The sequence below is a fragment of the Candoia aspera genome, chromosome 14, assembly GCF_035149785.1.
Source record: "Candoia aspera isolate rCanAsp1 chromosome 14, rCanAsp1.hap2, whole genome shotgun sequence".
Taxonomy (NCBI): domain Eukaryota; kingdom Metazoa; phylum Chordata; class Lepidosauria; order Squamata; family Boidae; genus Candoia; species Candoia aspera.
In genome coordinates, this window is record NC_086166.1 from 2,170,975 (window position 1) to 2,184,500 (window position 13,526).

A 13,526-nucleotide genomic window follows, 5' to 3' on the forward strand; every position below is an offset into this window, starting at 1 on the left:
CAAGGTAGGACTAGAACTCACCGTCTCCTGGTTTCTATGCATGGCAAGGAGCTTGAAAGTGGCTCCTGATTCCACTTCAGAAATGCTAAAACTTGGAAAATGAGAATAGACATATGACACACCAGATTGCTAACTGGCCCACGTGGACCTCCCACAACAGAGCTGCTGACTTATTTCCCTGCATTTCGTTATATCAATATCAGAAGGAAAATTTGCAACAGTCATAATAGACAGGTGGAACTTCAATTGCTCCATTGTAGCTGCCCTCTTTGACTTTTTTGACCACACCCTCTGGACACCCCTGAGCAACAGTGAAGATCTGGAGAGTTGGCCAAGGGGCCACTCGTGCAAACAGCAGAGCCATTCTTGCTAGAGACATGGAATATATAAAATAGAGCAAAATACACACATGGCTGGACTTGAAAAATTGAATTTTAGAAAGTCCCCTTGTAGAGCAGAAGGTTAACAATTGAGGAATGAAAAATGTAAGATGCAGTATAAATAAGACATGCTACAAAATTTTAACTTTACTTTCTAACCAGACACAATTTATACCTTTGATATGCATTAATTTTTGTTGTCTTAACGGGTTTTATTTAAAAAGTAAAACCAATTAACTTTTAGGAAAAAGCTGCACCGTCACGAATTGTCATCTTCTACACCCAGGTGTGAAACAGGTATGAAAGCTGTATATTTCAGTGTCCCTAAACAATGGCTCTTGGAATTCTTCAGAAGCTTGTCAGGAATCTCAACAAGAAAAAAGTTAACAGTACAAACTGTACTGAAATTCGGGTCCTTTCCATTACTAATTTTTCTTCTAAAATGTGTAGCAGGCCAAGACATTTTAGATGCGGCCACAGTTCAACTGGGATAGCAGTAAGATCCAACAAGCCAAGATAGTGCATTCCAGAATGTGTCCAGAATGTTATAAAAAGAACAGAGGTTTCATAGTAAAGTATTTCCTGGCAGGCCGGTGAACACAGAAAAGGATTTCCAAAAAAGTAGGAAACTTCAAAGCCATCTGTCTAGAAGAATGGAGGACATGAAGGTTCCTCCATAATGGATACAGATAATGGAAACTAGAGTGCATTAATCAAAAGAAATGGTCTTGAGGCACCTTCAAGACTAACAAATGTAGTAGGGCCAAGCTTTCATAGATCTTAGTCAACAAAAGCTTGCGCAATAATACATTTGTTAGCCTTGAAGTTGTCTCAAGACCACTTGTTATTTTTACAGCAATAACCTTCATGGCTACCTCTCTGGAATCTGCATTAACAGTTAGAACCACCGCCAGGGGAGGAAAGTTTTAACTGAAGCCCAAAAGGGTGGAGGTAGAAGGGGGAGTGGGCTCGGTCAATAGGCATTGTGAAAGCTAAAATTAAATGCACAATTGCATTTGTTTGTGTCGTTCCTCAGCCTAAAAAACTCACTTTTAAAACAGAGGTAAGGAGAAAGATAACTTCAAAGGGTGCTGAAGCTTCCAAGGCCACTCTCTCTCATCCTGACAAACAGTTAAATAGAACTTGGGGTGCTTTTTCCACCCCCCCCCAATCTTTAATCTGACTCTTGTCTTAAACTTTGTAACTTGGGTATGGAAAATTGCAATGGTAACTTAAGGGGCAAGAGATACCCAGCGGCATTTGGGACTTTTTCTTTTAGCATCACAGGGCTTCCCCTCCCTCTTGTACCCCAAATTGCTTTTATAGCCCCCCCCCCAAGTTTTAGACACAATTTGCAATGAAGGACACAGTGCAGCTGGGTCAACGCAGGACCCGACGGTTACCAGTCAGAGCTTGCAAAAATCCAGAAAGCCAGCAGATGGCCTCTTTATGGATAGCCCAGACTGGGGGTGACCTTAGTGGACCTGCAGAAGTGGCGCAACTGTGGATCCTAGTCGGGGGTTCTGCGTGGGCCGAAGGGGGGTCCTGGGGAAAAGACCTTGCAGTCAGCATGCCTGAAATTGTCACTGCGTGTGGAATGTTCCTTTACATCTGCCTTCCTGAGAGAGCTTAGGACTGAGCTGAAGGGTGGGGGAAGAAAGGGATTAACACAAACAGGGCAGAGAGGAGAGAGCATCATTTTCTCAGGAGAGGGGGAGAGAGAGAGAGAAAGATCCTTCGGCTGCGCCTTGGCTGTCCTTCCATTCAGAAAGCAGGATTCAGCCACGCCGCTCAACCTTCTCTTCCCACAGCCGGCGGATCAATTCTGTTTGGGCGGCCACCAGGTGGGGGCCGTGCAGTTGTCAACCGGCTTCCTCCCCAGACAGGGGAAGCCAACTTCCACCTGCTGCGTCAGGATTGAGAAGAGCGGCCGGCACTCTCGGAACGATGGGCTTGGGGTTTTCGAAAATGACCGGGCTGAAAGAGAACACCTGATCTGGAGTCACCTTCCCAGCTTACCGAAACATGCCAGGTATCCAGAAGGGAAACTGGATGCACAAGCAAGGGTAGGACAATCTTACTTGACTCGTTAATTTCCAGGAATTGATCAGCATCCGTCATCTCACTTTCACGCCTCTTCTGCTCAGGTCTGCGGTAACTTGCACACCGCAGAAAGAGTAGCGTATATTAAAGTCAAGTTTACTTTGTTAGTCGAGTTGGTGTAGTGGCACCTGGCTTTATCTTTCTATTTGAAGTAGGCGTGCAAAAAGGAAAAGTGAGAGGAAGAAGGCAAACAGCTCACAATTCCTGAAAGGAGTTTAAAAATCAGATGAACACATTCGACTGATGAGGGGAAAAAAAATAGACAGCAGAAACAGAGTTAACTTTCAACGGGATTTTTAAAGTTGGAGACAAAAGGCAGAAGTCAGAACATCTGTAAGCTCTTTTTTTATATAGGTAGAATTTGATGTCATATATTAATTTGTTGCCATAAACCATTTCAGCACTTTGTAGCTTTTTTGTTTTTAAGATGCATTTTCATTTCTAGCTGAGCCATACTTCTGTATACCCCTCTATCATCTGAATAACATTAATTTCAACTACTTGGGATGCAGAGATGCTGCCCTTGAATATAAACCAGCCTACCAGTGGCTGGAAGAAAACCAGCTCTGGATCAGCTACTATTTAGGGATGCTCAGCTGTGTACAATAAATGCAAAAATAAATGAACATAAGGACAGCTGAAAGTAAGGAACATTACTGAAACATTACTGTGGGTTTCTTGCACATCGCATGCATAAATAGACTGTCACTGAAGCAGTATTATTTGAAGTATATATTTTTTTTAAAAACCATGCACTTTAGTCTACTTTACAGTTGTTTATAAAAAGGATTTATGGTACCCTTTCAGGAATAAGACTTAACAAAAAAAAGGGCAGGTTAAAATATAGATGTGTTGTTCTTCAACCCTCTGTCAGTTAATCTAACTTTTACAAGGTTTTTACATTTTTGGAAGAATGCCTTAATCTAAAAACTGGGTCACTGACGGCTCCATAGTAATTCAGACATTACAGCCAGTATTTAGGTAAGAAAGTCATTTTTTTTGTTCTTGAAATAAACAGAACCCCCCCCCCCGCCGAAGCTACATTCTGCATGCCATCATATAAAAGGCTAAGAACTGATTTAAGATTCTTTGCAAGCAAGATAAGGCAAGAAATTGGAACTACGAACAATATTCTACCATCTATTAACTTCAGACAGACAAGGTAGAAAGTCCCAATCAACAAGTACTAACAGCAATTAATTAAACCTGGATCTAACCGCAGCTCAGATGCATTTAGGACAAGCAGAATTTATGCAGTAAAACAATCCTCTCTTCTTTTGAAATGCTGTAAGAATGCTTTTGCTGATAAAATTTGCTGCCCAGTTTCTTTCCTGAACACTCTGCATCTCTGGTTGAAAATGTTAGTTCGCTGGATAGCTCCTTTTGTCAGAAATTTTAATTTTTCAAAAGAATAGTAAAAGAGTGAGATATTTTAATAGAAACAGCAGCTACTTAAGATGCCTTTTCAGAAGCCTTCCATTATTAAATAGATTCCAGGTAGTCTCTGAATCACAATTGAAAATGTGTGCCACTGAGACAGATTATACACACACACACATATTAAAAAAAATTTAAAAAAGCAGAGAAGATTCACGATGAGGAAAAAAAAATATAAAACAGGAAAATCCCATATTTCTTCCTCTGGTCTGTAAAGACGTATCCCTTTTTCAGCCACCGCAGGAGATAATACGGGTAGCTAACCGTTCTATAATTATCTATCCGAAGAAAGAACTCAGCTCAGCAGAAAGGTGATCTCTTGTTTCTCCCAAAATCTGCTTCGCTTCTGATTGTTATCCTTTTCCTGAAAGAGCAACGCTAAGAGGAACTTTTCACATTTCCACTATATGGGACTCGGAAGCGGTCAGAGGCGGACTGTTTGCTTAGCACATTTTGCACTTAACACGCACGTCCGTGGCATGTGTGGTTCACCCAGCTAGGCGCACAAAGACAATGCCCTGAGTTTACACGAACAGGTGCCAAGGTCATTCATGTTTATACATGTTGGATGCTTTCAGTTTTCCAGATACGAGATTAATAGTTTTCTTCTTTTCATTAATTGCAGATCCAGTATTCATTGCACGCTAAACAGAAGGAAACGGCCCTGCCTGGTTCGGCATCTTTCAAGCTATCGGCGAGTCCTCAACTGAAGGAAAAGGCACATGTGCAAAGCCACCGCTGCGGCTATTAAAACGTTCCTGGGAACATGCAGTCGCAGGGACTCACCGTACTGAGGATTCGTATATTCCTACATCTCCATTCGGGACGTTCTGATCTCAACTGATTCTGGCTTCAAATGCTGCAATCATGATCTCAGCAGATCTCTTTGGAACTGCAACCAATCTGAACACTTTGGCACAGAAATCCAAATTTATCTATTTCGCAGAGAATCACACGACAGAAATCTACACCGGACCCACATCTCCGGTGCTCTGTAACAGCACGTACTTTGAACTCAATGGATCGCGCTTTTGCAACGGGAGTCGAGCGCTCGGCCTTGTCGACAAATCGGAACAGCAGCAATACGTTATAGGCCTTTTCTTATCGTGCCTTTACACAATATTCCTCTTTCCTATTGGCTTCGTGGGGAACATCCTTATTTTAGTGGTGAACATTAGTTTCCGCGAGAAGATGACCATTCCCGACTTGTACTTCATAAACCTGGCCGCAGCAGACCTCATTTTAGTCGTCGACTCCCTCATTGAAGTTTTTAACCTCGACGAAAAATACTATGATATAACCATCATTTGTACTTTCATGTCCTTGTTCCTGCAAATCAACATGTACAGTAGCATCTTCTTCCTAACCTGGATGAGCTTTGACAGGTACATTGCCCTAGCCAAAGTTATGAAGTCCAACCTGTTCCGCACCATGGAGCACGCCAGGCTCAGCTGTGGCCTCATCTGGCTGGCGTCCATCTCCGCAGCATTAGTGCCCTTCACGGCTGTCCATTTGCAACACTCCGGGGAAATTCACTTTTGCTTTGCCGATGTGGCCGAGATTCAGTGGCTAGAAATAACCGTAGGGTTTATCATACCTTTCGCTGTCATAGGCCTTTGTTATTCATTAATTGTGAGAGTTCTGATCAGGGCCCACAAGCACAGAAGTTTGCGCCTCCGCCGGCAGAAAGCCCTCCGCATGATTTTCGTGGTGGTCCTTGTCTTCTTCATCTGTTGGCTTCCGGAAAACGTCTTCATCAGCGTGCAACTTCTCCAAAAGACGGAGGAATCCTCGTTGAGGGGCCGGTCTTTCAGACACAACTACCCCTTAACGGGGCACATTGTCAACCTTGCAGCATTCTCTAACAGCTGTTTGAACCCGCTAATCTATAGTTTCCTAGGTGAAACTTTCAGAGACAAGCTAAAGTTGTACATTGAACAAAAAACCAAAGTGTCCATTTTGAACCGCCTTTGTCATGCTACACTGAAATCGGTGATTTCTGATAGCACCGAGCAATCAGAAGTTTAGGCAAGCCTGCATCCAAGGTACCGCAACAGAGCCTGCCCATCGCGCTTCTTACTAACAGAGAAAGTGCTCACTGTCTACCCAGTGTTTTTATAACAGCATGTAAAACATTACACAGCACTCAGGACTGCTTTCATTATGGAGGAGAATTAAAACCTCACGGAAGGTCAGTTGCGCCTGAATACGCAAGGAAAAGGCATCAGACAATTACTTAAGGAAAAATGTAACTATAATACAATTCTCAAATATTGTTACCTTTCTGATCTATGTTAGATGCCCTAGAAAATGCAATAAAATTGCAGCAACACTGGAAAAAAATTCAGTAGAAGATATTGATATTAAGATGTAGAGAAGTCAGTGGTTTTCCATTCATATTTATCAACTTGCAAACTCAGTTAAGGAAACAGCTATAATGTTCAACACATGATCCCATACTAGACAGATGTCTTCTGTGGCACAAACTGAATTAAGGGAAACAGAAAAGCAGTCAAGGTTTAGAATGGAGCCCTCTTTCTGTTGTCATTTTTAAAACTAGTTAGCCAATGTGTTTTGATTTCCAGTCCTCCCAACTTCCTTCTGAACATGAATCGGCTTGTAAACCAAATAAGGTAACTGTTTCCACATGCATACCAGGTTAACAGCATTTTTCAAAATAAAAGAAAAACGTGCAAAAATGACGTAACCACCACCCGTACAATGGACTTACGGAATGCTGTTAACAGTTGCGTCCATGGAAATAAGGTTTATTTCCTCTATACCGTTTCCTTGAGAGGAACGCTCCAGGTTCATATTTAATACAAGAGAGAACTCTGATCTTTGCATATATATTTTTTTTATTTACTGACAGGAGCAATTTACTGGGACATATGCTGGATCCTGGCTTTCTCCATTGTTTTCTGTAGCAGGTTCCAATCCCACCCCAAATTGTATGGGTTACTGGAAGGGGGGAAGACAGTGCAAGACCTACATTGGAGAAGGAGAGAGACAAAATACAGGTAGTCCTTGCTTAACGACCACAATTGGGACCGGAATTTCGGCTGCTAAGCAAAGCGGTCATTAAGCAAATCTGACCTGATCTTGTGACCTTTTTTACAGTGGGCGTTAAGCAAATCACCATGAGCATTAAGTGAACCATGTGGTCGTTAAGCAAATCACACAGTTCCCCATTGATTTTGCTTGCCAGAAGCCGGCCAGGGAGGTTGAAAATGGAGATCCCGTGACCATGGGACGCTGCGACGGTCATAAATGCGAACCGGTTGCCAGGCGCCCAAATTGTGATCATGTGACCGTGGTTCAGTCTCAGCATGAGCTCCGCGGCACTGGAGTGGCAAAAGAAGTGTAGGTGGCGGTCCTGCTTCATTTTGCCTCTTCTTAGCAATGTTTCTTTCCTGGGAGGCCAGATTAGGAAAAATGACCTTTCAGGGTGGGTTTTCTGGTTGTTGTTTCAGAACTTCTGGATGACAACACTCCCCTGTCAGCTGCTCCTGTCTCCATCCCCACAATGGGAGTGATTATCAAATACAGCCTCTGGATCAGGAAGTACTTCAGGTTCTCCTGGATCCTGCAACCATACCCTGCTTTTCTGTGTCCCCATACATGCGACATTTCCTGGTTTAGGGGCTGCACTGTAAGCAGAGAGGAGACAGACAGACCTGAAACACATTTTGGATCTCCACATGGACATTTATAATACAAGCGGTCCTTGCTTAATGACCACAATTGGGACCGGAACTTCCATTGCTAAGTCATGTGGTCATTAAGTGAGTTGCGCTCGATTTTATGACCTTTTTGCAGTGGTGGTGAAGTGAATCACTGCAATTGTAAAGTGAATCACGCAGTCTTTAAGCAAATCTGGCTTCCCCCATTGATTTTGCTTGTTGGAAGTCGGCTGGGAAGGTCACAAATGGCGATCACATTAGCCCAGGACACCGCCATCGTTGTAAACGTGAGCCGACTGCCAAGCGCCCAAATTTTGATCACAGGACCACGGGGATGCTGCAATGGTCGTAAGCGCAAGGACCTGTTGTAAGTCACTTTTTTCAGTGCTGTCGTAACTTCAAATGGTCATCAAATGAATGGTTGCTAAGTGAGGACTACCTGTAGACATTCCGGAAGATGCCACGTGAACAAGCTCGTAGACTGAAAGGCCAGTACCAGATACGCTTTCCTCTTTGGACACTAACCTATTTTTAAGAATTGTTTACGTAGCATTATAATTTCAGCATATTCTGACACAGTGGATGCAGCATGCTCCTGGCTAGATTTGAATCCCTTCCTTCTGGCCACCGGAAGGAAGAGCTGTTATTTAAGGGGAGGGTGGACCCTTGTCTAAAAAACTCACTGGCTCTCAGGACTTTGAGACCCAGGTTTCAACCTCCTCGTACTTATCACTGATGGACTGCAAGGGCCTGACAGCAGCTAGGAAAATACTTCTGAGGAAGGGGGTAGCAAGAATGGTCCTCCGTGGAGGTTTATCAGCACCCCTGGCACAAATGGAGTTGCCTGCCCTGCCGATCCTCAGCCTGAGCAGAGAGCGGAGGTGGATCTGGGGAGGGTTTCAAAGCATTCCTATGGGGCAGACTTCAGAGACCTTCCAAGGTTCTTCTCCAGCGTGGGCTGTGGACTCTCAAAGTCTGTGCATTATGGGTCCTGCCCGCTGTCTTCATGAAAGCTGGCATGGCTGGCATGCTGAAAGACAGGAGGCATAAAGAAGAAGCTAGAATGCTTGATAGGCTGTCTGAATGTCACTAAACAAGCGGGGGGCTCTACGAGTTCTCGCAGCACTAAATCTGCTAAGCAGGTCTGAACCCGGCTAACCGTTCGGGTATCAGAGCAACATAAGATCAGCATATGCATTTCATAAGCAGCTGCTGCTTCTTACAAAAAAGACATCAAGCTAAGGCTGGACCAAAACCTCAGGAAAAGGTTTACAAAAAGGAGTTAATATTTGGTGCACAACTATAGTCACTTGGGTTACAACTGTGTCACTGCCAGGTTCAAAGGACTTGTGCAGCTCCCACTATTGCGGACCACTTTCATAGGTGATTTGGACGTTCGGCTTACTCGGCTCAATCGGCTTCACACACACTTTTAAATCCACAGAATGAGCTCAGAGCTTGCCTAGTCTAGAGCTAAGAGACCATCTACAGTCTAACCTCCTCTTTAGATGAAAAGCAGAAAGTCAGCGAGGGCTTGCTTGGTGGCCTTTGACAAGGCACTGTTTTTTCTGCTCAAAAACTTCATCTGTCGTAGGGATAGCAATTCCGCCCTCTTTACAGTAAAATATAAGGAAGCGTCCAAGGTTTAAACACTCTAAAATGCTGCATTAAAGCATCATTGTAATAAAGCATCTACAGCTGGATCCAGGTCAAATGAATTAGGCCTATTTTCCAATGAAACCAAATGGAACGTAAGCTATGGCTCAATCCGGCAACAGTTTCAATGGGATCTAATAACTTAGTCTGGACCGAGCATAAAGCAACCTCTTGTTTTTGGTGGGAAAGTTTCTAAAAAAGAGGAACAGAGAGATGCCTTCAGCCAGCCTTGCCTGGCAACTTTCCAGCGTTGCAAGGAATAAATGTTAAACCAACAGTGTGCTCTCTTTCCTACTTAGTTATCCAACTGAGCAAAGCTGTTTGTGGAACACTTGGGAATAGTCAAGAGCCCAGTGTGTGTTGGGTCACAGGGTGGGCTGATCACAAGAGAGTAATAAAAATACAATAATTTTACAACACATGTAAGATACGTTTCAATAATCTTAAAAACCTTCTTCCACGGGGAAGCTATTGTGAGGGATACAGAGTTGTTACGGCATTTTGAAAAGGCAACAAACAGCACCCACAGTTCTGGAAGAACAGCACAGCAAGGAAGTAACCCATGAGAAAATCTGTCCGCAGAAAGATGTCTGGAATTGTGAGAAGTCTGGTATGTGGGATGTCTTTCAAAATCAACCCCTGGCCAGGGAAGCAACTCGCATCGAACACCAGTGGAAAACAGGTTTTGCAGAAGACAGTTGAAAATGTATGACAGGAGACAAGTGGCTACTTCTGATACAATTATGCATGAAGATAAAACAATATACAGGTAGTCCTCAACTTATGACAATTGGGACTGGAACTTTGGTCGCTAAGTGATGCGGTTGTTAAATGAGACATCACATACCCACGCCCAACTGTATGACCTTTTTGCAGTGGTTGTTAAGTGAATCACTTGGTTGTTAAGTGAATCTGGCTTCCCCCATTGCTTGTCAGAAGCTGGCTGGAAAGGTCACAAATGGCGATCATGTGACTCCAGGACGCTGCAACCGCTGTAAATACATGCTGGTTGCCAAGCACGTGAATTTTGATCACATGACCGTGGGGATGCTGCAACAGTTGTAAGTTGAAGGACCAGTTGTAAGTCACGTTTTTGGTGCCGTTGTAACTTCAAATAGTTGCTAAACGAATGGTCATAAATCGAGGACTACCTGTGCTGAGGTCTGGTTTATAGAAATGCCAAGGGAAGGGAGCTGAAGAGCACTGCCTTCAAGAGTCACTAGGCAAGCACACCTGTTGCTGGTGTAGTCACTACAGTGGTCTCTCAAGATCTTAAACCAAAAGTATTGACTGGACTTCACTAATAGCAATAAATAAAATGTATGGTTAGCTAAATTCATCTATTAAAGTGCTTATTCTTAACCTGTACCAGTTTCTGTGCTCAACGAGACCACAACTACCGCCCGCTGTGAACTACACTAACAACACATAGCTTCATTTTACTTCCCATTCAGCAGATACAAGCTATCAAGCAGTGATTTCAACCTCCATAGGCATGTTAAGTTAATTCAAGGGTCCTTCCCCCAAGCCCAACACAGAAAGGGACACACACACACACACCGGAGGAACGAGTGTGTCCTCTGGAGGCCATACGGCCCTAGGACCAGTGCAGAGTGACGACCTCATTTGTCTCAGATGCCGAAGACTCCCTCTGAATTTGATCCTGCGCCCCAAATGAACCTCCGTAGCCTGGAAGCAGCCAGGAGCCATTTCTAAGGACTCCACAATCCGCAAAGGCAATGCATCAAGGCCCAGGGCAGGCCCAACGTGAACTCCTAGACAGAGACAGGCAGACAGACAGACAGGATGGAAACTGGGTCTCTAAATAGGAGTAAAGGAATGCTGGGTTTCAGGATTTCAAAGTTTTCTAGTTTACAGGGAAAGGCCGGTATCTTTGAGAGGGTTCCGAAAATTCTGGAGAGGGCTCACCATAATGGTGCAACCTTCACCCTGTCTTTCTGCTCCCCAGCCACTCTCTGCAGGCTCCTCAGATTGAACCAGAATTAGGGCTACCGGGGTTTTGTTTACTGTTTACGGCAGATTTTTTCACTCTAGGAGATACTGGCCCATTAATCCATTGCCTTTCAATATGCCAGGACTACTGGCCAGCTGGATCGCTGGATCATCTACTAGCCGAGTCCCTCTTTTGGGGGAGATGGGCAGTAATAAAATGTGAATAAATAAATAAACAAATAATAAAGCATATAAAACTCAACGTAAGGTCTTCGTGGTCCCTGAGCAGTGAGCTACCTCCAGTCCCCAATTCTCCGTAAGGGCTCCCCTTTAAATGGTAGATTCAGACAGGACGACATTTCAACCCTTTATTTTACACTTCACTGATCTCCCTTTTCCTCGCTCAGGGATATGGCAACCCCCAAGGCTAAGAATAAACATGAGTTTGCTGATCAAGCTGTCCTGGCTGGCAACAAAGGAAAGCTGCCAGCTCTGTTTTGTTACAAGGCACAGAGGCTGCAGTTTATCGCCCTATCTCATAGTGGCCGCGCTGGCCTGCGGTGACAAATTGTTATTGCAAAGCTTGTAGAAATATTAGAGGGCGATAAAATGAAGCGGCCCATCCCCGAGCCGTATAGAGCCATGGAGTTTTGAAAGAGAAACAGAAAAAGAAAGAAATTGGTATCACCGCACTTTCAAACATACCATAGCTGAGCCAGAAATACACCCCAGCTCTTTGACCAAGAATGTGAGCTTGGAGGTCACAACTCTGTGGCTGTACTTGTAGCAAAGATCAGAGAAATTATTTACATTATTTGTGTGGGTTAGTAAAAAGGAAAAGGATCTGGGGTAAAAGCTATTAAGATAAAGAAATAACCAGCTATGGTATTTCATTACAATAACTCAAATCACTAAACTAGCTTTTTTAAATCCATTTTTTAAAATCAATCGTTCAGTTGTGTCTGATTCTTGCAGACTGCCTGGACAAGTCCCTGCAGTTTTCTTGGCAAGTTTTTTTTTTCCCCCCAGAAGCAGTTTGCCATTGCCAGCTTCCTAGGGCTGACAGAAAGTGACTGGCCCAAGGTCATCCAGCCAGGTTCGTGCCTAAGGTGGGACTAGAACTCACGGTCTCCCGGTTTCTAGCCTGTTGCCTAAACCACTAGACCAAATTGATGATGAAACTATGATGAACTGCTATCAGAGTTGACAGAACAGCATCGAGAACAAAATGGAAACCAACATTCCTATCTACTAATCCATATTTTAAACAGTCTGATTTAAGAAATGGTAACACAACCCAACGTTTATATACATGGTGGTGGGGTCTGTTGGTAAAGCCTGAATTCCTAACCTTTTGAAACTCTGCTAAATAGTACACAAAATATTGTGTTTATATCAGAAACAGTTGGAGATGCAAGCCTTTCGCCTGGGAAAACCATTTTCAAAGTAGGAACTGTTTTCCCAGCTGTGAATATGCCTTCCTGGGAAATTTGTTCAGCCCATTACAAAAATATTCAAAGGAATGCAAAATTATTCAGTCTTATCTCTGCACACAAAATATTTCGAACAAATCTTTCCACATTTTCTTGAATTTGTTGTCACTGCAGAAGGGTGTATTAGTCTAAAAGGAAGGCAACAAAGGTAAACTGACCGTCCTTTTATGTAGCAGGTGAATCATACCCCCTTAGTTATGCATAAAAAGAAAGTGCCTTCACATCTCTAATATCTTCAGGAAGTTATTCTGCCCCCCAGAAACAGACAGCTCTTCTTGTTTTAAAGCATGTCTTTATGCCATGGGAAGGCTGGTAAGTTACCAGAGACAAACTAGGATGTGACATATCCAGAGATTCGTTCATTCTTGAAGACTACAAATGAAATAGCTGCAGCTGTTCCAGCCTTCATTTTGCAGGCTTTGGCCTTTCTTCTCTTGCCTGGTGCAATAAGTAGGGTTGCCATCCAGGAGGATGAGCTCACACAATGCTTGGCCAACTCTGGCCAGTGACACTGCCTGAAGAACGGCTGGCCCTGTAAAATCAAGGTAGAAATGGCAACCGGTAGTTCTGAGGGCGAGGCATCTTGCGAGGTTCAAGGGAAGTCCACGAAAGTCATGAGCAATGGTTTATTAGTTCTCCTTGCGAAAATGCCCAGACAAAAAAAGACTGGCCAAACCCCACAGACTCATGGCAAGATAGGTGCTATTGAGAGAAGATCCAGTATCATCAGTGGTCTAATTTGAGAGAAGGTCTAATGCAGTGGATGGTCCACTTTCCACTGGGAAGAACTGTTCAACAACCAGAGGTGTTTAGGGAGGGAG

General features: G+C 43.7%; 2 protein-coding genes across 2 annotated transcripts in view; one reads left to right on the top strand and one right to left on the bottom strand.

Moving 5' to 3' along the window:
- Nucleotides 1–13,526, bottom strand: part of C14H7orf50 (chromosome 14 C7orf50 homolog) — a 94,412-nt gene that overhangs the window by 75,307 nt on the left and 5,579 nt on the right. The window lies entirely within an intron of this gene.
- On the top strand, nucleotides 4,745–6,031 carry GPER1 (G protein-coupled estrogen receptor 1). The gene has a single exon (XM_063315203.1). It carries the CDS (start codon nucleotides 4,788–4,790, stop codon nucleotides 5,946–5,948), a length of 1,161 nt encoding a protein of 386 aa, XP_063171273.1. The 5' UTR covers nucleotides 4,745–4,787; the 3' UTR covers nucleotides 5,949–6,031.

Excerpts from the sequence above, each read along its gene's own strand:
- GPER1 (XM_063315203.1), top strand. The coding sequence starts at position 4,788 with ATGATCTCAGCAGATCTCTTTGGAACTGCAACCAATCTGAACACTTTG.